Source organism: Aspergillus sydowii (genome assembly GCF_001890705.1).
Source record: "Aspergillus sydowii CBS 593.65 unplaced genomic scaffold ASPSYscaffold_3, whole genome shotgun sequence".
NCBI lineage: Eukaryota > Fungi > Ascomycota > Eurotiomycetes > Eurotiales > Aspergillaceae > Aspergillus > Aspergillus sydowii.
The window spans coordinates 3,279,034-3,306,263 of NW_024467861.1; the positions used below are offsets into that span (position 1 = coordinate 3,279,034).

The window sequence follows — 27,230 nt, forward strand, 5'->3', positions numbered from 1 at the left end:
TTCTTTTTTTTTTTTTCCTGGAATTGATTGATTGTGGTGAATTATGCGGTTATATTGTGATTAGTATGGTGATATATGCTGGCATATGCTGGTATAGTACAATAATGGTAGTCAGTGGCTAGTCGCGGACGATGTAATAACCCCCCATGGATTCCTGCTCCACGCCGCTACGCACCCCAACCCGCTCGGCCATCTTCTTGCCTTGCGTTATGAGATTACCCGCACCGTCTCTGGTCCGGTCGAACCATCCCCGGCGGTCCGCCGCGTCAGAACCCCACAGTGGGTGATCAAGAAGCGCTTGCACGTATTCCGTGTCGTATTGATCAGCCAGTAGAGCTTCATCTGCTGCTGCTTGACGCGCTGTAGCCAAGTCGTTTTGTGTCCGTGCCGAAGGGGGCGGGACATCTGGACGGAGGAAGCCAAGGATGCGGAGGCTAATTGATGGAGGAATTTGAGTAGGACGTTCATGGGGGAAGCGGAGGACTGCGACTTTGCGCGTGGTTTGCGAGAACGACACTGGTCCCGTGGCTTGCGAGGCGTCCCATAAGCGAACGGACAGGATGACCATCTGCCAGGGCTGGTCACGGCCGGTTTGCGCCCAGCCGAAGAAGTAACCCCGGAGCTTATCTTGGATGTCGGATGGGATTTTGACAGGTATCCGCGTGTCAAGTGTTTGCGAAGCTCGTGCTGTGAAGTCAAGGGGATAAGGTGCCCGAGGCCCGTCCTCCACCGACGGTGGGACAGCTGCATCTGGGCCAGGCCCCCGATGAGGTTGAATGGCTCCATGCGCAGTTCCATATGCCGTTTTGATAGCGCTCTCCTTGACCCAACCTGGTCGGTAGCGCTCCGAGGCAGTACTGGCTACCGCAGTAACCGGAGTCACTACTCTGGAAGCCGCCACCTGCGCGTACTTCCCAGCAACCATAGCACCCAACTCCAGCGGCATGGTTGTCAGGCTCGCTCCACGTAGCGAACTGGGATCCATCGAAGTCGAAAGGATCCGAAAAACAGGGCTACGACACAGCACCTTCTTCTCCCCCTGACACAGGACGAGCTGGAAATAGCCATCCTCAGCGTCCGGAGGAATCCGCGCAATGACGGTCTCACGGAGTCGGTGGGTGTCCCGCACCCTTTTGGAAGCCTTTTTATGGAATTTGGCGATATCCCGCTGCCATGTGCGCTCTTTGTTCGGCTCGACTTGGTCAACGCGAACAGCGAGCGGCGGGGTTACATTCACCCAGTCATCATGGAGACCAAAGAGCGCTTTCGCGCGCATTCCTGTCTTCCCGGACCATCCTTTGCATTGTAGCCAGAGCGAGCGATCGGCGGAGAGTGGGGTGTCGGCGAAGATCGAAACGGTTACGGAGGTTGATGGGCCGCGGTAGAACACAATCCCGTGGGAGTGACGCAAAATGGAGTAGTGTTTCGTCGATTCAGAGGGATGGTGGATGAGGCCGCCTAGGAAATAGCGAGCGTCGGCGGAGAACGTGGACTTTTCGGAGGTGGTTACTGGAAGCGATGTTTCGGCGCGTGCAACGTAAGGACTGGGTTGGGGAGGAGGAGGATCGCCGCCGCGGAGATTTGGCTGGCTTCGATACCGTGGGAGGGAGTGAGGCGGTTGGAGAGACGACGCGTTGAAAGAAGGAGAGGGCGAGCGAGTAACGGGTCGCCGGGGAAGAGGGGGGAAGTACGAGGGAGACTGGGGACATGACGGAGACGCGGCATAGGGAGAGTAAGCGCGATAGAGAGAATATGGGGGCGGTGGGTTCGGTGTCAAGGGCCGATGCACGACACCATAGTCAACAGGCGCGAGAGACGGGGCCGGCTTGCGCTTGATCTCCATTCGACTAGATATGAATATCAAATGTTGATACAGAAATATGACGAGTTGAAGCTATTGCTGCCTTGGAGCTATATAGAGTCACGTGGGCCGTTCCCTGCCCAGACCCTGAATTATGGGCCGGGTTATTAATAGAATGAATAACTCAGGCATTTTAGCAGATAGTAACTGTTAATATATCAGGGGGATGTGAGGATAGGAGTGATTTTCTGAGAAACTACTCTCACAGTCTTGTTGTTGGCGAGAAGTCTCTTGTATATATTGGTTAACAACACTGCTCACGAACCCACCCAATCTCTTGATATCCATGAGGATTTTTGGTAATTTTATAAGAGATGCCTGTTATTTAAACTGGACTATTTCAGGATTGTACTAAGATCAGTCTAAGAGCGAATCCTTACTTCCTAACTGAGGGAATGAGCAGGGGTCCGGGAATGGACGGCCTGGTTTTGGTTTCACTCTTCTTTTCTTCCCTTCACATTCCTACTGTCCAACAATCTCAACAGTCACCATGCATATAATTGTCGTCAAAACAATGGAAAGCGGTGCCGAACACCGATGGCAATTTGGAAGAGTCTTTGCAGGACGGTACACAAGAAGATTTCAGCCACCGATCTATCTAGAATGAGAGGAACCCGCGTTCCTTCCAACTGCACATAAACCTCCGCACTTGGTCTGCGCCCACTACTCCCTCCTTTTCCATCTCTCGCAACGTCCGGGAATGCTTTCTCGCCACGCATGTATCCAATGGCCCATGACATGACATTCGCTCGAAGTTCCGCTTTAGCCAGCCCACCATGACTCCTGCTGGATTCTCTTTACTTCCCCCGTGTTGTCTGACTTGCTTGATCCAGTCCTTGAACGGGACCTTGGCGACACCCAGTTCGCCAGCCAACATATCCACCACAGTCGCCCATTCCTGGCTAAGAGGGTTATCAACGTGATAGATTTCGGCCGGCAATCCTTCATCTAGCAATAGGTCCACTATGGTACTTGCGGCAATATTCACTGGTGTCCAGCCCATCCGGCCCTCCAGAGCAGGGAACACACCAACGGTTTGCGAAGACTTCACTATGGCTGGGAAATGCTCAGACGTATTCCAGTATCCTGTTTCCGTTGAGCCAGTAATTTGCCCTGGTCGCACAATAGTTGCTTGGACTATCGCCGGGCATTTCTGCAACGTCTCCTGGACCACTCGCTCGCAGACGTATTTCGCCTCGTTGTATCCATTCCTCATAACCCTTTCTACCTCTGTGCATTCTTCGAGAGCGCCACCCCCGTTCACGGTTCCAATCGAGGAAATAAAGTGGAAACGGACAGGGCCAGACTGAATAGCCCCGATGTCTGTGGCCAAATCGATCAAATTTCGCAGCACACAGAACTGTCCTTCGAAGCTAGCAAGTGGTTTCATGCCATTCATCGGCCAGGCGTTATGTATCATATGAGTTACGTTATCATGCAAATACGACCATTGCTCCATTGAAAGCCCCAGGCGCGCCTTTTCCGTGTTGCTTTGCATGATAACCAATTTTGCCTTCTCCGTTGAGGTAAGAGATATCCCTCTCAATGCGAACGCTTTTGCTTGCCTCTCCTGCGGATCCATTTGATCTTCCCGGTTTAAGCATATAACGGAATGTACGTTCGGAAGCTTTGTGAGATGCGCGACAAGATGGCTTCCAAGACTGCCCGTAGCTCCCGTGACAAGAACGGAAGTGGGCTTGAATGGAGTTGCAAATGAAGGTGACAACATCGGTGCCGTGAATCCTGCGGTGCTTTCATAAACATACCTCTCAATAGCCTCCAATCTTTCTTTATGGTCAGTAGAGGCTGCCGAAAGATGATCTGGCTGTGCTCTTGCAGTGGCAAATATCACACGTTGAACACCGACCTCATCCGACTCACCGTCTGTCCAATCGACATACCCGTATCCCGCCGCATGGAGGTCACTCTTCCACCGTTTCTCGCTCGTAATTGCGTGGGTTCGCCCGTCATTGAATACCCACCAACCACGGAATAACCCAAATACTAAATCTATCGCGAAAACGGGCCTGGTCATTTCCAGCATCATCAACATGCCGTCTGGCCGCAATGCCTGACGCATATTCCCAGTCGACACCCGCAAATTCGATGTAGCATGCACTGCGTTGCTTGCGATAATAATATGATACGCCCCTCGCAATTCCTCTGCTGGTACTTTTTCGATGTCATGAACACAATACTTGACAAACGAATAACCTCGAAACTTTCTGCGCGCCTGAGCTAGGAATGCTGGCGATATGTCGCTGAACGTGTACTCAACCGGTACTGCGAGTGATGACAGCAAGGGAAGGAACCATTTTGTCCCACCACCTGTGCCTGCTCCCATTTCAAGAATCTTCAGCGGCGCGCCTTCCCCTGTTGCGGACGGAGACAATTTTTCAACAAGTCGCCTGATAACCTCGCCCATCAATTTATATCCGGCGACATTGTGTGGCTCATCACCGTACATCCATGATACAAGCTGTTGGCCTTCAGGTGTGCCGAATATAAGCTGTAGCCCGTCCTGATCTCCACGGAGTACGGAGGCTAGCCTGCTCCCGGTGTAGAAGGTAAGCCTACTGGCGCCAGAATACTCGGGGTATTCGGACTCAATCTTGCTGAGTAGCGCACTGCTGGACTCGAGTGGCGCCGGCTTGTTGGTGCGGATGACCGTCATACCGTCGAGACCAACTAGTTTTGCTTCTGTCAAGCGAGAGTAAAGGTAGTCGACGAGTGGCTCGTGCTGCGCGTCAAAAGATATACGCGAGAAGGTGTCCCCTGCACGGGCAGAACGAATACAAGTCCCAAGTTCATCGAATGCCTCTAGTGTCAACACCATGCACAGTTTGACCAATAGCGGAGTGAAATCAAGAAGACGGCCACTGCACTTATTTTTGACGAGGAATTCGTCTGTCAGCGCTTTGGTCTCGCGAAACGCACAAAGCACATCACTGTAAGGCAAATTCAAGTTCACCGTGTCGGAAACACTAGTAGCTGAGTCGCTAGGGGTCATGAACCTTTCGCTGATTACAACTTCGGAGCTGTTTGTAACGGTGTTACTGGATATACTCGCGTCGTCTTCCGTCTCTCCTAGTGCAGATTGCACCGCCCGCACAAGGTCTTTGAACGTCTCGGCTTCAATGAGCGCCTCGACGGCCAAGTTGCAATTGAACGCAGCTTCCAACTCACGGGCGAGTTCCATCGCCATTAGCGAGTCAACACCAGCATCTGCTAAATGACTATTGTCCTGGACTTCGCTGGGTTTCATCGCGCAGAATTCCGCAACAACGTCCCTGACTCGATGAACCAGGTCCTTAGTCGACGACTTGTCCTTCTTGACAATACCCTCCTCTGATTTATTATCAGTTTTTCGTACCGAACCACCAAGTAGCCGTATAAAGAGAGATTTTGCTATTCGCGAATATCGCAGGCCCAGGAACATCTCGACGAGGTCTCCGTCTGGTGTGAATACGAAGACATCGCTTGTATAACAAGCTTCGGACTGTTGGTGGCGGGCCCAAACATGCCAGGTATCAGGTCTAGGAGTCTTAACATCCGCATACACTGGGGAGCGCATCCATTGCTCGATCCCACTGGCAATGTAAATATCCTCATCAAGTTTGTCTGTCATGCAATTTACCCAGAAACCACCACATTGGCTGAAAGAGTCACACAAAAATGCGTCCGCCCAGGTTTCTCCCGAGAACGACTTGACAACCCGGCCGGCGCTCTCGTTTCCCTTGCCGACTAGCTTTTGAACACCTCGATACGGTTCAGAATACTCCACGATTTCCGCAAATGAACGATATACATTGCGTCCTTGAAGTATATCATCAACTTCTGGGTCGGAAAGGAGATCAACACACCGGGCATGGCTAAGCAGCCTTGCATACCTTGCGAATTCTGTTTTTAACATCGCATCGTCGGCAGCATGCATAGAAATTCGTGCGGTGCAATGAACAACACGAGACGAATATCCGGTCCGCCTGTCTTGACTATGGAACTTCAATTTCCAGGTGTTTTTATTATTCGTTTCGGTAGCCAACTCGATCCAAACTTCGCGGCCCAAGTCCAGCAGCATTGGCAAATCACTATTTACGTCAAAAACGCGAGGAATTTTGCCATGGGCGTCCGAATGAGTCCTTAGCACTTCAACAGCGTAATCGAGCAGTAGAGATGCGGGTGCAATGGGCGCCGTCCTGGCGGCCACATGCCCCGAAACAGCCGCCACATATCGGGGGTTATCAGTGTGAATAGTGTATTTGGCAATTCGACGCGCAGAGTCTTCGTATCCACTGAAGGTGAATAAAGGATCTCCCTTATCAACCGCTTTCTCACCCAATTTTCGGGTATTCCGCACCGCCAGTGGTTTATTTTCCATCCAGTGCCGCGATTTTTCGAATTGATATGGCGGTAGCAAGACGGGAATATACTCCCTTGCTTGACGACTATGATAGCCCCAGAATGCGCAAGGGATATTATCATTCCAAAGTCCTATCGTGGCATCCGTAAGGCCCTTCATTGGCAACGTGGATGTGATATTCGTTTCATGGAACGTATGACCCGCTGTGTTGGAGTGCAGTGCTTTTCGTACTATCGATGTTATTGTGGAGTTGAAACCCACCTCAAGCCAGGCAGAAGGACCATGGTGAGCAGCGAGGCGTTGTACGGCACGCTGGAAATAAACCGGCTGGCGTAGATGGTCCGCTACGATCGTTGAAGATGAAATTGGCTCGTCTTCGAGGATAGTAGCCCGCTCTATTGGAATGGTCGGATGGCTGAGTGAGAGACCATCAGTTACGCCCCTCAGAGCCGGAATCAATGGATCCACGAGACTGGAGTGAAAAGCATTCGTGACATCAAGGCGTTTTATTCGGAAAGCCAAGTCTCTTTCGAGACGACTCTGAAGGAGATCAACTTCCGAGGTAGGCCCTGCGACAGTAAAACTTTGGGGGCCATTGAAGCAGGCTACAGTCGCCAGCGACCCTTTTAGGTAGCCATCCAAATGGTGTTTCTCTCCTTCAACAGCTAGCATGGCACCTGCATCTTGGCCCCAGCTATCACGAATTAGCGCAGCGCGACGCACAACTACAGTTAACGCGTCTGGTAGAGAAAGAACACCGGAGATACACAATGCTGTTAGTTCTCCAAAACTGTGACCGATAACCGCTGTGACATCAACGCCGGAATCTATCCAACTCTGCGCACAAGAATATTGTAGCGCGAACAGTTGCGTCTGGAGGTTCACAGTATCCGAGATGGGCGAAGTTGAAAATATACCCGGGTAGATGCTCTCTTGACCCGCTGCTTTTAGAGCACTGTCGCACGAATTGAGATGGTGTCTGAGCAGCGACAAGGAGCCAAATAAGCTGCGATTAAGTCCGACATTCCTTCCTACCTGTCCGCCAAAGCAAAGTATCACAGGGCGCGATGGCTTCCTCGCTCGGACGACATATTGGTCTTCTCCCTTTTCTAACCCGGTGAGTATAGTGTCAAGTTCCACTAGCGATTGCGCTTTAGATATGAACTGGTACTCCAGACCTGGGTTTGACTGCTTGGTAATATTGAAAGCTAGATCTGCCAGGGTCTTCCTCTTCCCAGGGATAGACGAAATGTGTTCACGCAAACGTGCCGCATAGGCCTGCAATCGGGACTTATCCACTGCACAAAGACGAAACGGCAACGATATACCCTCCGAATGGATCCCTTCTGGTTTTGGGCCACTTTGCGGTCCTTGTGTGATAATCATGGATGCATTAGACCCACAAGCGCCATAGTTGTTGATCAGCGCTGCGCGAAACCCTGACTCCCAAGATTTGCCGCTGGTATTTATTTCCACATGGTCATCAGGCATATTCTTGATATGCTGATTCAGTGAGTGGAAACCAGGCTGCGGGGGTATGTATCCGTTCTGTATCATTAGAACAACTTTGCATAGGGAAACTATTCCTGATACACCTTCTGTATGCCCAACCAAACCTTTCACAGACCCTAGAAAAAGTTTACCTGCTCTTCTCGGCCCACCAAGAACATCGCGCACACTCTGATATTCCGCTGGGTCCCCAACCTGTGTTCCTGTGCCATGGGCCTCGACGACAGTGATGTCCCTCGGGTGGAGATTTGCACGGCGAGTTACCTTGTCAAACAGGTGCGCCAACGAGGACGCGTCCGGTACCACGATGGGTGTGCAGTTACTATTCTGTTCAACGGCCGTACCAGCAATTGTAGCCAAGACCTGGTCTCCGTGCTCGAGTGCATCCGATAGCCTCTTGATGTAAATGGCTGCAAATCCTTCACCGCGGCAGTAGCCGTCAGCCTTGATGTCAAATGGCTTACATGGTCCTGTGGGTGAGAGAAACGAGGCCCCTGCGAGGTTATCATAGGATAATGGGCTGGTAATAGCATTAGCACCGCCAACCAGCGCCGCCCTGCAATCACCGCTCAAAATGGCCCTGCAGGCATGATGCAATGCTACAGTAGACCCAGAGCAGGCCGTGTCAATACAGAGTGACGGACCGTGCCATCCGAAATAGTGGGACAATTTCCCGGCGAGAAAGCTGCGCAATAATCCCGTTGCTGCATAGGCAGAAGCAGGGTGACAGTTCACATTGTGCTCATAGTCAACTGTGCACGATGCAATATAACAACCGATATCCTTTGTGCTATCAGGACGAGAAAAGTAGCCTGCTGACTCAAGGGCCTGGTACGCAACTTGAAGAATGAGCCGCTGTTGAGGATCTTGAGACCTCGCCTCGCGCGGAGATTTCTTAAAGAAATTGTGGTCAAACGCGTCGATATCACGCGCAAAGTTTCCAAACCATGTCCGCTGTCTCGCATCAGGGCGCCAGGGTGTTTCATAGTTCGCATAACGTTCTGGAGGCATCTCTCGGTGTTGTGATTGGCCTGAGCACAACAAATCCCAGAACTCGGACAGGTCGTCTGCACCAGCGACACGGCAAGCCATGCCCACGATAGCGATATCGGTGTCGGCTGGGGTACGAGTGGTCAATTCGTGGTCACGGCTGATGGTAGCGGGGATTTCTACATCGGCGAAGTGGATCACTCGTTGTGGGAGCCGGCGGAGGAAGGTAGGTGGGATACATCGCTCTGGGCCAAACTCGACGACTATAGAGTTGGAATTGGAAAGATGTTTCTGATATAGGGCAGCGAATGTCTTGTGCCAAAAACAGGTTTGGGCCAGAATAGTGCGCAGGACAAGCTGGTGGAGAGGCCCTGAGCGGACGGGCTCTGCAGTTGTGTTTGCTCGAGGAGGAAGGATCAAATCCGATGCATCCGGAAGCTGTAATCCTGGATTAGAATCACAAAGTGCAAATAATGGTGCCAAGTCCTTCTCATGGCCCAGCCAGTGATATCGACCGTTGAATTCGACAGGGTTCGCAGAGAACCCAGCAGACTGCATAGCCTGTTGCAGGGCTGCAACATTCCGCCGCGGCGTCATGATGGTGGCCCGGTTCTCGTCGTAGAGGACTGTTATATATGACTGCCCTGTCAGTCCCATTTTCGAAAGGGCCAGGGGCTAATACATACGCCAGGATACTTCTCAAGCAGCCCGCCCAAGTCTCTCTCCAGCTCTGGCCTCTTCCACCCGGTTGCTAAGGACGTATACTCCTCTTCCGCTTCTTGCACATCCCCCAATGCTCCCAGAAGCATAGCTAAACGCATCGCAACGGAGCCGAATTCCTTCAGGTGGCCTGTCTTTGATGCAGAGACGACAACCCCACTGAGAAATCCGATGCAAAACCCAACGATCTCAACTACGGGGTTTGGCCTTTCACCGGACTCTTTTTGCTGCCGAGATCGCCTCGTCAGCTTCGAATAATCCGAATACTGTACAAAATGCGTCATCATTAGCAACGGCGCCAGCTGCGTGTAGCTCAATGGAAACTTCGCCGTGGACAAGTCATCGCATCGAAACCATCTCTGTAATTCTTGAAGCTCCTCCACCCCGCGAATATTCCGTAACGACGGCAGATATTTCTCTTTCGCAGCGGCCCGATAATAGCTCGCCAATTCACACAGCTCGTCGAGCATCCAATGATGCTCTGGGTTATCAAGCACTGCGGCTCGAAGCTGTCGGAAGTCGGTTGCCGTGAAGGTAAGCCATTGGCAGCCGAACACGAGGACGACGTTGCCTTTTCCTTTTGCAGGGCCTCGGTCGTCTACGCTGGCGGTGCTGGTCCGAGTGGCGCTTCCTCCCAATGGGATGGCAGAGAGGTTTTGATTTGCTGTCGGCATAGCAATCGCGGAGAAGCTACGAGCAAGACCGTTGGCTTCTTGGACATGGCGCTGAGCTTCACGTTGGCGAATTTACATTGATATAGTATCAAGAGTCCAGAATGTCTGCCTGTCTGCCTGTTTGCTCTAATCGCTAACCCCCGCTACACAGCTCTATACACGCAATGGTTATTAGCTATGGGTATCTCCATTCACGTCTCACAACAGCGCTCGAAACGGTGAAACCTTGTGCCGTTTTCCTATAAACCGACCCATCAGGGACCCATGGGGCCCTCTTCTAACAGCCTGGGCGCTCTGCAGACTTATCCTTAATAATTCAGCTTATTGCCAATTACCCTTAGCCTTCACGCTGTGTCCTGGCCTTTGTCAACCCGGGGTTTTAGTTTTCTCTTCACGCCGTATCGGTACATCTTTTCGGGTTGTCCAACCATCATGTTTCACCACGCGCCTACCTGGTGCATAAGGATCGACTAGGTTTATACAATCCAGACCTGCAGCGTGAGGGCAGATAACATCGGAAAAAATAAGGCAAATTGACGGAGCCACGTCCGGGATATGTGTTGCTTTGTTTATCCCTTTGCGAGCCTGACTGGAGTATCTTGCCCAATGTCCGGAGTATTGATTTGACGATTTTGACAGCTCATGTCAGACATCGCTTGACAAGCCCTTTACGGAGGGATCCCGATGATTGGGATGTATGTTAACATATATATAGCCACGGGGTAATAAAAGATGGCAGAAGTATCTTCTGTGCAGAGTCTGAGTCGATTATCCTTCTTTAAGAGGATTTTTCTTTGGTAACTCCCCCACACGCTACCTACTCCTATACAATCCTATATAAACGCCGTTATGTGAGGTATATGGCAGAAATGGCCCAGGAAAACATGCACCGCTAGCGATGAATTGGATACTCCCCCCAAAACACCTATATAGATACTGACCCTCGGGGGCTATGTGGCGCATTTTTCACCCGATCAAGGTCCCCGAGACACACCAATACCTCCTGGAGCATCCCATCGAAGCCTACGTTAAGGTAGCCATGTCCGGCAAAGAATTCAGTGCAGATCAATAACGGGATCGGAGTTAATGGGTGGACCTAACCTTTCAGTCAGCTCATCTAATTATAGGAGAAAGAACATCGAGGCTTACTTTAAAGTAACCAAGCTGTCCCTGCAACTTGATTAGGTGCACTACCTCATGCGCAGCCATGACGCACAATCTCTCATACTCAATGACTGCTAAGAGATGGTCGCCTGTCTTCCAGGTGATAGATTCCAGCACGCTATGCAAGAACAGTACCATGGTTTGGGCAATAATGCGAGCGAACATCAACATCGGATCAACCTGTGGGGAGACTGAGAGCATCTGGATGCGACAGTTCAACATCTCGTGCAGCCATTCATGCTGCGTCCAGAAGCCCTCAAAGACAGCGACGTCACTGCCGATGCTAAGCTGCTCTACAGCTACCTTTTGCCTATGCGCCATGGCCCTGCCGCAGATTGTGGCGAGGATGACGCACTCGCTGAAGGAGGAGATGGGGTGAACAGAGTCGTTTTTGGTTTCAGCCATAACTTCGGGTAGATATTGCGTTACGACAGGCTGTCCAGCTTGGAATTCTTCTTCAGGCCCGGGGAGACGGGTGGCAATCTGCCCTTGTTAGCTTTCGCAATAACGACTTGGCAGGGTGCCGTACTAATTGCTCGTTCAGGGTGAAGGGCAAGCTGTTGTGGAAACTTATGAACCGATCAAGCGAGTATGCCATCCAAAATGTGCGCCGGCGCTCTTCTAAACCAGTCCAATCAACCAAAGTTGTCTCCTGGTCTTTTGACATCATCACTGGGCTGCTGGGGTCGTCCAACTCGTATAGGCGCATTCCCAGCACAAGGCGACAGCATCTGCCTGCACTCATCCATGCTTGCAGCGACGAAATCTGCATATATTCATAAATGCAAATCAGAACCCAGGCCTGAGCCTGCTCAATGCCTGCACTTGCGTCCGTCCCGGGATTTTGGGAGTCCAGCGTGTCCAATATCCGTCTCGTCTCCTGATATAGCGGATCGCGCAGGGCGCGAAACTGAGCCGATAGGGAAGCTGCAATCGTCCACATGGCATATTGGAGACACGACTGTGCCTCGCTCTTATTTTGCTCCTTGGACCATATGTGATATCGCCATCGCTGGAGGATTGGTGCAAAAGGGTGAACACGATCGAAGTATAGTTGATCACTGTTTGTCAGCCCAGCCCGAACAAATATTCACGCTTTGAGACTTACAGGTCAGCCCGCATCAGCTCAGTAACGAGTCCCGGACGCGGCAAACCTGGCGACTGGGGTGATTTCGTGCCGGTGCCACTCTTTGGTGATTCTGTACAATCCCTAGATCGGGCCTGGTCACGAATGGCGTCCTCTTCTGTTTCATACTCCAGATCCGCACCCTCTAGGAGGCCATTCACTTGTCTATCAATTCCTGGATGCCGTTCGGCCAGACAACGTTCGAGGGCGGCTACTCGCTCAGCTAAAGTCTTGGAGGATCTCACGAGCAGTAACCTACCAATGCGAGCTCTCAAAGTTCGGAGCTGACCTTTCCGTGGCCCGCGAGGGAGTCTTGTCGTGCTTATCTTGCATTCAAGACCAATCTCATAACAAACCTGACACTGCGGTCTTTGTCGGTCGCAACGAACCTTTCGTCGGCGACACTCGTCACAGGCGGACCCTGGACGTTGGCGAGAGCTGTGACCGTTCGGCGAGGTTGACGATACTGTTCCGGATTTCATTTCGAAGTTGGGCAGCAAAACGTGCCTGCAAGGTGATGCGAGGCGAGGAGATCGCTTCCCTTGCACCAAGTTTATGTAAAGGACCCTGGTAAGTGTGCGTCCTGCCTCGTGCTTATTAAAATCCGAAATTCAACTTAACGTGACCGGGGAAGGACTGCAATAGTTCTTGCTTTCTTTTTTCCCAATCGTTGCCTTTCTCTGGCTCAGGGCAGCTGGCGGCTGGCAGAAAGTAAGAAACAAGAGCGACGGTGATGAACTGTTGTGGTTAAGCCTGCAGAGGATTGCTCATCCTTGCAGAACCCAGCCAATCCTCGCGAGCTGTCTGAAGGAATTAGGTTGGGATCGAAGCCCAGAGCTGTGTCATAACTCTGGAGACACGCGAGCTGAGCGGACAGACAGCAAATGTGATAGTGGTTGGGGGGGTTTGCATGCTGCAGGACGCACATTGAGTGGCAACCCACAGTCCACCAGCATCTTGCTCATGGGACGGGTTCCTGCTGGGTTCACGACTCGGATGAGTGAGGACTAGGCATCAGCGTATGAGGCAATGCTCCTGAATAGTGGTTCCAAAAAGATGCTGCAATGCGGTAATGGCGCGGCCGATGTCCGATGCTTGCCCCAGTGATGCCCGTGAGCGGGGCCATTCAGATCGCAGCCGGCCCTCGCTCTGGCCCTCAGCATTACTGCAGGCCGCAGGGTTCATTTTGATTGATCAGAGACATGGAATACTGGTGGGGGGAGGGGTACAGACGACGTACAGGATGAATTTTGGCTCATTTCTGCGAGGCTGTGGGCGAATCGCGTCGGTGAGCCTCTCAGCCAGCCACAAAAGCTGGTGGGAACGGGGAAGCCGCGCGCTCTGGCCATTGGAGCAGATGGAGGTTACTTTCGCTAGTATTGATCTGCTGGGGCGGGCATGGCAATCGTATCGACAATCTTATGCAGCAAAGAAAGTATAATAAGTTTGTCGGAGTCGTGATTGAGACTGATGTTTGAGGTGTCGCCTATTTGACGAATTGGACTGGTGGGACAGCGGGGAACGAGTCCCGAGCAAACACCAAGTGCGACTGTATTGGCCCTCGTCCCCAGTTTATGGCCTCAATACTTGGGCTCTCGGGGAGCCCCCAGGCTGTGACACGGTGCCTTGTCTCAGTCACATTCCATCAGTACCAAACACAATTTGATCAGGACTACTGAATACGAGAATACATTGGGAACAGAGGGATGATGGGAGTATGACAGACAGATAGAGTGAGGTCATGATCGGCAGCCCAAGCTTCCACCTCGCTGCCTCCAAGGCTGTCACAGGATCGGACGGACCTTTGCGAATGGAGACTGGAGAGCTGATTGTTGTTTATGGGAGGGGGATCCTACTTTGCCTTGCCTGGCCCGTGGCGTCGACTGGACAGTGGGCCCGATAGACCATGCACCACCGATGCATTGCTGATCTCGATCTCGGTTGTCGTTCGTATCTTGTGTGGTGATCAAAGCCATGCTCACGGAAGTTCCGTCCACATTGACCGTGATTTGATAGTTCGTTAGGTACTGGTATCCAGATCACTTGCATACCCTCAGCCCCCCGGACGCTCGAGCTTAAGGCTGGGCCGATGCAATAGCTTAGACCCATTCCGTCAGGAACGAGGGTCGAAATTGCTTTTTTCCAGTCTGCGGAAATGATTGCTGGGGTTCGTGTGGCAGGTGGGTTGATAACTTGGTTCTCGCGGCCGTGCAATACTAGTGGCTTGACTATCGCAACTAATGCCTGATCAACAAGCCACCGAAGACGCAGCTGTGCAGAATGGTCGCCGGCCCCTAAGAATTGCCATGTATGACGATGACAATGCAATCGGCGGTTTGAGCTTCCCCACTGCTCCTCGGCCCTCGTCATCATCACGGTGTATAAGTCTGTTGTACCAGTTTTGTGATGGGACTGCGGAACGTTCCAGTAACACCAATCCTCATGTACCCAAGCGGATGGCCAACGTATACCGTATTGTTTCATATTATCGTGGTGCCTCGCCTCGTACTCGTAGACCGCTACTTATTATATGTGCCATCACAGTACCGTTCGAGATGCGGACAGAGAGCGAAAACCAGCGAATATGTCGCTCCAAGACGTCCTCGGCCAGCTGCCTCTTCTGAAAAGCTACACCCACGTCCTGCTCTGTTTCCCCCTCGCTGATTCAGAACGAAAACCGGTTTTGGAATCTCTGCAATGCGCCACAAAACGCCTGCTCGCTGCGTTTCCCTTTCTTGCTGGCAAAGTCGTGCACAACGACGCCGGTCCCGGCGACTCCGGGTCATTCACTGTCGAAGGCTTCGACGCGGACAATGTCGACAGCGAGAGAGAAAAGGTTCATGAGATATTGCGTATCAAAGACGTATTCGATAGTCTCCCGGCGTATACTACGTTCCAGGCTGCACGAGCACCGCCATCAATGCTGCCTGGCCCTCTCCTAGCCCCCCCTCGCCCATCGTTTCCGAATACCTATACGGACGAGTCCGCTCCTGTCCTGGAGATCCAAGCATCACTATTGCGCGGTGGCCTCTTCCTCGACATTGCTGCTCAGCACAATGTCATCGACGCAACTGGCATCTTTTACATCGTCCACATCCTCTCGCGACTCATGGACAACCACACGAACCCCATTCCTCATTCTGATCTCCTCCTGGGCAACTGTGACAGGCGTGACCTGATCCCTCTCCTTCCCCACGATAATACACTCCCCCAGGAGATGTCGGTATTCACCCAATCTCGCCCACCTGCATTGAGTAGGGAAGTCCTCGCCAGCTTCAAGTGGTACCTAGTCCACTTTTCCCCGGAGGCTATTGCATCGATCCACGCCCAGGCCGCTAGTCATCCCGAGACCTTTGTCGAACATATAACTTCAGTATCTGCGAACGACGCAATAACCGCATTTTGCTGGCAGCGTCTGATGAAAGTCCGGGCGTCCCAGATGCAACACGACTCAGGCGACCAGACAACACAAATCACCCGCGCTGCCGACCTCCGCCGCGCAATGAACCTCTCTCCAGCATATATGGGCCACATGGTCCGCACTGCAAATCTCCGTCTACCCCTATCCACTGTGATATCCTCTTCCCTCTCCCATCTCGCCTCTCTTCTCCGACAATCAGTGTCAACCCATACAACACCCCTGGCGATCCGCTCCTACGCAACACTCATTTCCCGCACACCTGACAAAGCCAGCTTCCTGTACGCAGGCGGATTCAATCCGCTCACTGACTTCAGTTGCTCATCCGTGGCACATATGAGTCTTCCGCGGTTTGGGGCATTGGGTGCACCGGATTTTGTGCGGCGGCCGACGTTTGGTCCGCTTCCGAGTGGAATGTATGTTGGGCCAGCCGGAAAGAAAGAGGGCCTCGATGCGGCGCTTTGCTTGAGGGATTGGGAGGTTGAGGGATTGAAGGCAGATAAAGAATGGAGTAGGTTGCTAGAGTTTGTTGCGTAGGTAGATAAAACCAAGATTTAAGGAAGCTGTAGTTCTGCAAGCTGTGAATATCTATTTTAGTTAGGGTTGGCAATGGAAGAGAATCATTTCGTTATGTTTTGCAATTATTCATATATTTTTTCATACACTTTAGATGTAGATAAAATGGTACCATAGAATGAATATTGCCTATTTTCCACAAGCGCATATATAACAAGCCACCTCCATAGCCAGTTTTGTTCAAAAATCCCAGCCGTATTATCCCACTGACGGAAATAACTTCAATTCTACAACCTGACTCCCTGCTCCGTCTTCAATGCCCGATTTAAATCATACTTCTTCACAAAAAGACTCAACATCAGCCCAACGCCCGCAACACCCGCCATAAACACCCAGATAACTCTCAAACTATCCGTGTATGCCTGCTCCATATGATACTTACGCCCGTCCACAACAGAACTATCTCCCATTGCCCTGATAACGGTAACCAACGCGGCCGCGTCCTGGCTCAAAAACACAGCGTCACTCCTCGTTTCAGAGTATTTAAGCAGTTCGTGCCGCATGCGATTTTGAAAAATCACACCCCCAATCGCAATACCGACAGCCTGTCCAAAAGCGCGGAAAAAGACCACCATAGCCACAGCCACAGTAAGATTTTGATTCGTTGCCGACGCCTGCACCGTGCACACAATGGCGGCCGTTAAAAACCCTAGTCCCAGTCCCGACGGGATATTCAGCAGGATCCACGCAGCCGTGCTCGTGGTCGGGCGGAGTAGAGTCAACAGCCCGATTCCTACAATTGAGAGACTCCAGCCAACCCACAGACCCCATCTATAGCGGCCTGTGATTGTCACGATGAACCCGCATGCGATGGCCGAGGGCGCGACGGTGAATGTCTGCGGGAAGAGCGCAACGCCTGTTAAGATCGGCCCGAATTCGCGGACTGCTTGGTAGTATAGAGGTAAATAATATAGCGCGCCCCAGAGAATCAGTCCCTGTAGGGAACTGGTTATGAATGCGATTGTTGCGCTGCGGTTGCCGAAGACAGAGTGGGGGACCATAGGGTTGGGGGCCTTGTAGGAGTGTGATGTGAAGACTGCGAGGCCAGCAAGCCCGAGGATTAGTGGGACGAGCGTGTGCCATGAACTCCATGGGAACATCACCCCTCCCCACGATAGGGGTATCAGGACGGAGGATGTGCTGGCGATGAAGAGGACTGTGCCGAAATAGTCGATGCGGGCGAGTTTGGATTTTAAGGTGCCTTGGGGCGTTTCCAAGCGGAAAAAGAAGAGGATCAGGACCGCGGAAATTCCGATGAAAGGAAAGTTAATATAAAATATCCAGCGCTATTTGAGTCAGGTTAGAGTGGTAGAGAATGGATGATAATGAATCGAGAGAAAATACCCAAGTGACATTCTCCGAGAACCCTCCACCAAGGATAGGACCCAGTACAGACCCAAGGCTGTACATTGCACTTAAGATACCATAGTAGTTCCCCCTCAGACGTAGTGGTACAAGATCGGTGACGACGATCTCTGCGAGTACAGCGATACTGCCGCCGCCTACTCCCTGTATACAGCGTCCAATCAATATCTGGGAGAAATTATTTGCAACCCCAGCTACCAAAGCACCAACAAAAAAGAGAACCAGCGAGACTAGAATCACCGGACGGCGCCCGAATATGTCAGAGAGCGTTGCCGTGCTAGGTTGGAAGACAGTGGAGCAGAGCAGGAACGAGGTCCCGCTCCAGAAGGCTTCAATGGCGCTTCCGCCCAAACTACTGGCCATTTCCTAGCATTGTACATTAGTATAATTCGTACCATGCTATATCTCGCGCTGGAAGTACCGGGAGAGCAACGGAAATGGAAGTCCCGTCGAGGGACACCATTAGGGTTAGTACCGCCAGAGCGCAGAAGATTAGACGGCCGGTGTTGGTGAGCTTGAAGCCTTGATAGTTTGGGGCTTCCTCCAACGGGGGTTGCTGCTCTTCGTCTTCAAAGTTCCCATCCTTCAAGTCTGTTGCTTTTTCCGGCGCTCCTGGAGATTTGGGTCGGGTCATGGAGAGTGAATCCTCCCTCGCATCTTCGGGGATGACAGTGATCTCAGACGAAGCCATGGTGTTATTCCCGTCAACAGCAAGGGGCTCAGAAGGATGGGGGGTGACAGTAGTGTCAAGTGTAGAGGATCAAGGTTGGTTATGTTTGTTGCACATACTTCAACGTCCGTACGACGCCGGAATAGAGAAAGCCAGATTGAAGACCCGGGTCCCAACAAGGGTGACCAGATAGCACAGACCAATATTGTGAAACATACCTCAGCGCACGCCAGGATTCAATCTCACCCAAGCATTGCAACACAGACACAGCATAAACCCCCGTCAGCCTCAAACATGCCGACATGTAGTGCAACATCCACGAACAAGGGCCGAGCCTAAGCACAACGTCGCTTGAGTACAAAAGACACAAGACGGCCACAAGCATGCAACAGTACACTAGCGAGGATTGTTTCCCTGAGAAGGCCCAAGCTCATACACACGCCAAAATGTCCGAAACCAAAGAAGTCTCAGTCGCGATTATCGGCAGCGGCATAATCGGCAGCGTGCTAGCCCTAGGTCTCATCCGAAGCAACATCAAGGTCCAGGTCTACGAGCAAGCACGCTCACTCCGCGAAATCGGTGCCGGTATCGCATTTACTGCGAATGCGAGGCGTTGTCTAGGCCTGATTGATCCACGGCTGGACGACTGTGTGACTTCTGTCGGAACAGTTAACGGAGACCCAGCCAACCCGAATAACAACATGCAGTTCATTGATGGATACACCTATGACCCCGTCAAACATCACTTTCCCGGCGATGATCTTGTTGGTAAGACGTTGTACAAGCTCCATGCCGGCCCCAGGGGTTTTGAGGGGTGTCACCGTGCCCACTTCCTGGAGCGAGTTATGAAACTCATACCTGATGGTATTGTGCACTTGTCCAAGAGGCTGGATGTCTACCACCTTCCGTCCCACGACCGGAATGGTAGTGATGGTGAGAATAGGAAGATCAAACTCGTCTTTTGTGATGGTTCCACCGCCGAAGCAGATATCGGTATGTCAACTATCACATCTACAAAGTTAGACAGAGCCAGAGCCAGGCGTGTACTAACAATGTCCAGTTATCGGCTGCGACGGGATTAAATCGCGCGTCCGCGAGCTGCTCTTCGGCACTGACAACCCCATCTCCCATCCTCACTATACCCACAAAGTCGCTTACAGGGGTCTCATCCCCATGCAATTGGCAATCGAACGCCTAGGCATCTACCGCGCTCTCAACCAGCACATGTACGGTGGGCCTAATGCACACTTGTTACATTTTCCAGTCGCCGGTCAGAAACTAATGAACGTCGTTGCCTTTGTTAATGATCCTGATGAGTGGCCGCTTGATCGGAATATGACGCAGCCTGCGACCCCGGATGAATTGCAGATTGCGTTTGCAGAATGGGGGCCGACGGTGCGTGCAATTGTCGAGCTGCTAACGGCGTCCGAGGGGATGGATAAGTGGGCGGTTTTTGATCATTTTGATTATCCTGCTCCAAGGTATGTTGGTGGCAAAGACGAGGGTGGGAAGGGAAGGGTTTGCATTGCCGGCGACGCGGCACATGCGAGTGCGCCGCATCATGGTGCTGGGGCTGGGATTGGTGTTGAGGATGCCCTGGCGTTGTCCATATTACTTGAGAAGGCGGTTGGAGATATCAAGTCTGAGAGCCGATCCAAGGGAACTGCCCTGAAGGCTGCCCTGCAGGCGTTTTCTAATGTCCGTTACGACCGGTCCCAATGGCTTGTAAAAAGTAGTAGGGAGGTGTGCGAGACATATGAATGGATCAATCCTGGGTGTGGGAGGGATATGGCCAAAGGCTTTGAGGATGTCAAGGAAAGGTCGCATAAGATCTGGCATTTTGATATTGACGGGATGGTGAGCGAGTTGACAAGGGAGTGGCATATTCAAGCTCAGGTTTGCTAGACTAATCCACACGAGTTAGTTAGACTTTTGAAGTTTGAATATCTGGATATGTCGAAAATTGTTCACCCTATCCCATGTCCATTGAATAAGGCCCCAAGATATAGCCAACTTTTCCCGATTAGTATAATAGGGATGCCAGGAGAAGGCATAATATTACACTTGGTCGGTCTGATATTCCAACAATATCATCAAATTCTATAACTCGCATTTTGCATCTATCACTAGTCCGAAAATATTGAGGAAAAAGACACCGCACTCATAACTCCGAAAGGATCTCCGCAAGAATTGGACTCTGGGTCAGCTCGAATGCCTCCTGGATATACTCCCGCTCCAATGAAAATGGTCGAGCCATGAGATTTGGGATGTACTTTCCTACAAGCTGCTCCACGTCAATGTTATCCACAAGAAAGCCTGGCCGCAGGAGACACTGCCGGAATTTATCAACCGTATTCCGCAAATGACTCGAGTGAAACGGGACGTCGATTCCTTCCAGTGGAACCGTTGCCTTCCCGCGTTGAAGCTGGATGGGGCGTGGCAGGATTCTTGCATCGGTAAGAAGAGAGTCAATGACAACTTCCAACTGCTCCGGTGTCGGATCAGTCCCGTCGTCGCCGTCCGCGATATGATCGATCAATTTTCCCAACACGTACAGGTTCACTACCTAAAATGCCTATGAGAATAGTGCTGCATCTCAATTATGTGCAACCTACTGTTCCAGAGCACACATATTGCTCTCCCTCAATATTGAAATTCACGATTTCGAGCAATTCTTGGCTCTGGGCCGCGATCTGGCGAACAAGGCAGCCCAGCGTGGATTGTGTAAAATCTGCTATCTTTAGCATTCCCGTGGTCAGGTAGCCTCGGAGCAACGAGATGCCCTACCTTGTCCCACGCGTTTGGGGTTCATCGCCACCATCCCGTAAGTTGTCGCACCTTGATCATCGCGCGATATGGATGCTTGCATTACTGATCCTCGGTAAAACGCGAGCTCAACAAGAGCACCTGTAGGTATGGAACGAGATAACGCAGATAAGGCTCCAAATTCTCCCAGCGAGTGCCCTGCATACAAGGCTCTTTGTGACACAAAGCCTTTGGCGCGTAATTCGGCAAACGCGGCGGCTTCGAATAAAAGGATTGCTGGTTGGGCGAACTGTGTCGAGTAGAGAAGGCCCTTTGGATGCGTAAATGTATAAGAAGTGGAAGTAGAAGTAAGTCCAGCAAAGACAGGTTTCTGGACCCGTCTGCCATCTGCCAGTACAACTTCCGTTGTAATATCTAGGTACTTTTGCCTTATCCGGCGCCCATTTCCACCTCCAAAGTGGATGATAAGGAGCTTGGGATTATTTCGAACAATATCCAGAATGGACCATCCTATTTTACGCTTTAGACACTCCTAAAGGGAAGTTAGTCATGTCGAGGACTCACCATACGCATCAGAAAGTTGCTGATCAATATCATCCCACATGGCTTTTGCAACTGCGCTCATCTCATATAAATCCATACCCATTCCTTTGCTTTGGCTTCCTTGACCGGTAAATAAATAAGCAGTTCTAGGCTGCTCAGCCTCAGCTTCGGCTTCGAGAACTAGCTCCTCGTTATCTTTGCGGGAAGCAAGAATCATGAAGCGCATCCGCCCCTCAACCATCCCGACGTGTTGAACCTTCACGATGAGCTTTTCCCCGGGCATAACCATTTCAAGAAACCGGGCGTCGAACCGACGAAGCCTTTCTCGGCTTCCCTGCAGCCCTAAGTACTCTAGCGCGGCTCCCACGATGGCCGACGTACACATCCCATGGCATAGTGTCCCAGGGAGCCCGGTCAGACTAGCAAATATCGGCGACGTATGGATGGGATTAAAGTCTCTTGACAATTGCGCGTAAGGTTGGTTGCTTCGCGGCATTCGGATTTCCACAGAGGACTTCCCCGCCCAACCTGGGTTTTCAAGCTCACAGTGTGCTTGGGCCAGCTTTCCTCTGCGTTTAAGGAAGTCAACCACGGGGTTTCCCGTACATTTGCCCTTGAAATCGACAACTCCAACTTGCCGTCTCTGGCCACCACTTGCTTCGATAGTGACCGTTCCTGTAACATGTAAATCCAGTACGCCAGAATCTTGGTATCTAGATATACTCTCAAGAGTAAAAATGGCAGACCTTCCTACAAGAGGCACAACAGGCTGATACTGCGTGAACCATCTCCTACTCAAGAGAATGGACTCTTCCATTTCTGAAACAATATCGTACCTCCAGGTCTTCTCCCGGACGAACCGAAACAGAGACGCAGGATGCTCTTTGCATCCACGGAAAAGGAATGTCGACGTAACAAGCATGACTGGCGCGCCGCCCCGCAGGATCCGACCCTCTATAACGACTACTCTTCCCGCATCACCATCGTATACCCCGCGGACACTTGATTCGGAGGTCACAGTATCGCCCAGTCGCAGAGAGGCTGCATCGGGGCAATACTCAAACGAATTGGATCGATGGACCAGGCGAAGAAGATCGCCACCGACCTGAAACAGAGTTAATGGCTGGGATATAACATTCCACGTAATGATGATACCAAAGCTAATTGGTAGAACATCTGTACTCAGGGCCATTTGTCGGCGGTCAGTGAAGGCTGGGCCTATGGTCGCCGTGTGCTCGTCGAGCATATCGTGAGTCAAAGTAATTTGTGGCCCATAGAACGTGTCCTCCAAGGATCTATCGGACCCAGATTCCCCTCCAAACCAAAGCTGGCTATAGAATAATTTGATGCGCTCGTTCCGCCGTTCCATTACCTCTCTTATCCGGAGGGCGGTATTGGTTTGATCGAATTCGTAAAACAGCCTCAGTGGTTCGGACCCCTTGGGTGGATTAATTTCGACCAAAATATCAACGCTATTGTGGCAGATAGCCTTCATCGACGAGGCCACCCCGTGCGACTCTTCAACAGTCACCACTAACTCACAGGTATCTGGGTGATATTCCATAGAGGTGTTGGGTATGGCTTGCACCAACCAATGAAACGGGTTCCTCTGTCGTGTACCCTTTTGTAATATAACATTATTTTCGAGAAGTGCTCGGATCCATAGGGGATAAACTGGTTTTGGTGTGATATTAACACCTCCCGATGAGAAGGAGGCATCATCGGAGGGGTCTGATAGTGAGGTTATTGATGTGCTCGATGTTTCTTCACTGAACTCCTTTCCATTGGATGACACGCTTGACCAAGAAGCCGGCGTAACAAGCCCGCTCTCCAGGTCTGGGACCAGCTCCTCCGCCATGGAGTCCTCATGTAGCCTGCTAACAACTCCCTCAGTGATAGAATCTAGGATGTATCCAGCAGGCTCACTTGGATATCGAGAATACTGCGCCGCAACAGGGCCATGCAATATGCACACTCTCTGCGCGTCGCGTCCTTCAACAGCATCAATATCTTCTGCCTGCCATAGCGAGTCTTTCTTAAAGTAGAACTCAAAGTCCTCGTCTAGAGCTGGGATAAAATTGACTGGCTTTCTCCCTGGCTGCTTACACTGCTTCAGGAAAAATGAAATATCCTCAGGATTCAGCAGATCATCTCCAGCCGTTGGACAGGCCTGGGCAAACGATTCCAGAAATTTGTCTGGGGATTGTCTCAGGATATCGGTACCTAGACCTGACGCATGTATCGGGATAAATTGCAGCCTTTCCAACCAACGCCTGGCCACCGTCATTGTAAGATCGATGTAAGATTCATCAATCCACCTGGTTTGAGCGATGTGCATTAGACCAACCAAGCGCGTCAAGACATCAAGATATGTCATTTCTTCAAGATCGACAACTTGGCCTTTAGAGTCACGGCCAAACCACGGCTTTGCAAAATCGGCATTCAATCTTTGGATAATTGAGTGACGATGTCGGGCCAGGTATTCTAGACGTTCATTTTTAGAAAGACCAAAGACAATCCTATCCATCTCGGCCCAAAGACAGACTCCGCGGGTGGCGATTTTATGGATAGGTTCACCCATTTCTGATCTCACAGTGACTAGTCCTCCGGCTGGACCGGCATATGTCTTTTCCCATTCAGCATCAGGGACTCCTGGAGTCGAAGCAATAATCCTCCTGGCGCCAAGTGAGGTATGGGCTTCCGTTGCCACCATCATGCGACTGCCCAGCAATATGCCATCAAACGGCATAGGAGCGTACCCCATTGCCGTAGACCAAGATCCGCTGAGGTAAGGATAAATACTGTCGCTATCTCCAAACCCACTTCCAGCAACGATATAAATATTTGGCTGCTGTCGGATAAACCCATACATCGCGATAATCGGGGCATGGAAGTCCTCAAATGAATGATGACCTCCTCCTCGTCCCCCTGTCCATTGTAGGATAACCGGAAATGACGGGTGCTTCCTGGCAATTTCCACTACTTGTCGTATTGCATCAGCAGATCCTGGTTTAAAGCTGATATGGCGTAACCCTAGCGACTCTATGTAGGAGCTTGCGATGTCAAGTGAAGGAACACCCGCCCCTATTGTCAATCCATCTATGGGAACTTGCTTTCGTGAGAGGCGGCGTAAGAGGTCAATTTGCCATGACATAGATCGGGGGTTAGCATAAATGAGGTTACAGGTAACTCCACGCCCTTGCTCGATATTGTTAACGAGCTTATTAATCGCCGCCTCCATTTTAGGTGCTGTGTGGTATCCCCCTCCAGCAAGTTCCGCATGGTACCCGGCATTCATTATTGAGGCCACGAAGTCTGGATGCACCGTGGTAGGGGTCATCCCTGCAACCATTATAGGTGGCGCTCCCAGTACCTGACTTAAGCGAGTCTCAAGCTGGATCTTCTCTCCCGGCCTTAATTGTGGTTGAAACTGTTGGCCCCAGCTTTTCAGCCTAGTCGACGAATCCAAAAGCCTTGGGGCGAACAAGTCCCGCATGGTTGCCATTTCAGGTTCCCTCGCATCCAGCTCACTCGCCTGGACCACTCGAACGCCCCAACCATCCCGTACTCGCTTTATCAATGATGCAAGACCACCTTGATCGAATGTTAAAATGTGGGATGCAGGATAGCCTGCCAGTGCAGAAGGCCAATCGCATCCCTCAGACACAATAGCATCTATAGCGATGGATAGTATATTTCCCTCTCGTTGACGTAGGTCCAGTCCAGTTTGAGTGTGGTAGACAGGGATCGCCAAATGGTGTGGATTTATGGGACGACCCGAAAAATACTGCTTAACGCGTCTCGCAGCTCGAGTAAGGTAGGGCGTGTGGAATGGCGCGCTGACCGGAAGAAACCCATGTTGGACACATGGTTTCCGATCATTAAAAGGAATTCGACTTTGGTCTTTGTCTTTGCTACTAATTTTCATCAGGCGCCCTTCCAGGCAAAGCAAAGAGGCGACTGGCCCGGCTATGACAAATTGATCAAAAGTATTAACAAGGGCCAGAAAAAGGCCCTTGTTTGCTGGTAAGCCCACATTGGTATGGTTGATTACAGCCTCAATCTCCTTTCTCCGGAGACCACGTACGTTCAACATGTAAGACGGCGGATTTGCATTATCATCTTCAACGTACTTTGCGGCCGGGACGAAGCTGTGAGGTGCAGCATGGTGACACTCCCAGCCAAGCCGGAATAGGACTTCCACAATTAACTGGGCATTTTGGTAGAAGCTATCCCAGGAACCTGATGCTGCAATACCAATAGCCGCTAGAAGACCCTGCGAATGGCCGGTAGTGGCGTGCAGCATGTGTCTCATTTCACCTGGGTGACACCCCACAATATGGCACGTAACGCAGTATCGAGCAAGACTGAGTGCGCCAATAATTGGAGCACTGACTGGGGCTGAAGAGGTAAAGGCAGTCTCAGGGGCAGCTTCAGAACCGCTAATCCAGGCTTCGAGATCCAGCTGCCGTCCTCCATAGTACGAACTGAACTCGTCCTGTGTGGAGAGGCCATGAAGATGAGATCCAATGGCTCGAACGAATCGGCGTAAAATCGGTCTGTACGAGGTATAAAGTTCTCCGAATTCGCGGACACATGTTCGACTTGACTCCCCTTGTCCTCCAAAAACAGCCATTGTCTGGAACTCGTTGGCTTTGACATGTTGGAAAAAGGCGCTCGGGGGCTGTCCTGAACTATCTCGATCGCTCGCCTCAACAAACCTATAGTATATTCCCAGCAACTGTTGTTTATCATTTGCCCTAGTAGTCAGGGCCGCTATGAGGGAGTGTATCTCGGTCCTGTTGCCCAGGAATTCCGTTTCAAAGGCTCGTAAGATCGTAGACGCGACATTCGGAGTGAGAGTTTGATAAGTGAGCAGAAAGTTTAGAAACTCCAACGCCAATTCGAGCCTACTGGGGCATCCACTCTTGGTTGAATAGGACGCAAGGAAAGTATTTCGCTGCGATTCAACCAAGTGAAAATGTGAATCCGGGATTGAGAGCTTGAACTTGACGCCTCTAAAATAGAAGTAAAGAAAAGCTTTTGAGGAACAGGATGACGAAGAAGAACAAGAAGACAACGAGAAAGGGAACGAAGGAGTAGAAGAATTTTTGATTGCTCTCCGGGGCGTTGAGGGACCGAGGTCACGGGAAGCAGAAGCAACCAACAACTCCTCTTCCAGAGCCATGTTGAAATGCTCTTTCATCCTCTCTTCCTGTCTGTATCTCTCACTACCTGCGAGCTCAACAAAATGGAAAACCAAAAGTTGACAGAATCCATGAACCAGTTTTCGGGTTCATATTCCTTGTCAACGATCGGTATCACATTCGCATCCCAACGGGTACGCCTTCTGCGGCTTCCTAATACCGGGAATATATTGAGCAGCTGCGTCCCTTACTTGGGTCAACCGTGACTGTACCAGTATAACTTATCTTCGTGTGACTTCCTAATGGCAGTTAGAGCCTGCATTAAACCTCTGCTTCTTCCG

At 51.3% G+C, this 27,230-nt stretch overlaps 6 protein-coding genes across 6 annotated transcripts; 2 read left to right on the forward strand and 4 right to left on the reverse strand.

The window, feature by feature from the left end:
- Positions 1 to 44: 44 nt before the first annotated feature.
- ASPSYDRAFT_830408 (LipA and NB-ARC domain protein) lies at positions 45 to 2,151 on the reverse strand. Its single transcript, XM_040851189.1, has one exon. It carries the CDS (start codon positions 1,841 to 1,843, stop codon positions 119 to 121), a length of 1,725 nt encoding a protein of 574 aa, XP_040705378.1. The 5' UTR covers positions 1,844 to 2,151; the 3' UTR covers positions 45 to 118.
- A 308-nt stretch (positions 2,152 to 2,459) lies between these two features.
- Positions 2,460 to 12,886, reverse strand: ASPSYDRAFT_30056 (putative polyketide synthase; the record flags this gene model as incomplete). The annotated part of the gene is made up of 7 exons (XM_040844726.1): positions 2,460 to 9,364; positions 9,403 to 10,165; positions 10,567 to 10,584; positions 11,109 to 11,210; positions 11,264 to 11,761; positions 11,808 to 12,339; positions 12,387 to 12,886. The coding sequence occupies 7 exons, from the start codon at positions 12,884 to 12,886 to the stop codon at positions 2,460 to 2,462; spliced, it is 9,318 nt and encodes a 3,105-aa protein (XP_040705379.1).
- Positions 12,887 to 14,988: 2,102 nt separating this feature from the next.
- Positions 14,989 to 16,414, forward strand: ASPSYDRAFT_131107 (uncharacterized protein; the record flags this gene model as incomplete). The annotated part of the gene is made up of 1 exon (XM_040840577.1): positions 14,989 to 16,414. One exon carries the CDS (start codon positions 14,989 to 14,991, stop codon positions 16,357 to 16,359), a length of 1,371 nt encoding a protein of 456 aa, XP_040705380.1. The 3' UTR covers positions 16,360 to 16,414.
- Positions 16,415 to 16,625: 211 nt separating this feature from the next.
- Positions 16,626 to 18,126, reverse strand: ASPSYDRAFT_146313 (uncharacterized protein; the record flags this gene model as incomplete). Its single annotated transcript, XM_040841610.1, has 2 exons — positions 16,626 to 17,684; positions 17,743 to 18,126. The coding sequence occupies 2 exons, from the start codon at positions 18,124 to 18,126 to the stop codon at positions 16,626 to 16,628; spliced, it is 1,443 nt and encodes a 480-aa protein (XP_040705381.1).
- A 753-nt stretch (positions 18,127 to 18,879) lies between these two features.
- ASPSYDRAFT_30059 (uncharacterized protein) lies at positions 18,880 to 20,338 on the forward strand (the record flags this gene model as incomplete). Its single annotated transcript, XM_040844727.1, has 2 exons — positions 18,880 to 19,426; positions 19,494 to 20,338. 2 exons carry the CDS (start codon positions 18,880 to 18,882, stop codon positions 20,336 to 20,338), a joined length of 1,392 nt encoding a protein of 463 aa, XP_040705382.1.
- Positions 20,254 to 26,818, reverse strand: ASPSYDRAFT_174676 (uncharacterized protein). Its single transcript, XM_040843449.1, has 4 exons — positions 21,764 to 26,818; positions 21,221 to 21,709; positions 21,045 to 21,164; positions 20,254 to 20,995 (listed from the first exon to the last, which is right to left on the reverse strand). The coding sequence occupies exons 1-4, from the start codon at positions 26,376 to 26,378 to the stop codon at positions 20,595 to 20,597; spliced, it is 5,625 nt and encodes a 1,874-aa protein (XP_040705383.1). The 5' UTR covers positions 26,379 to 26,818; the 3' UTR covers positions 20,254 to 20,594.
- Between the last annotated feature and the right edge of the window lie 412 nt (positions 26,819 to 27,230).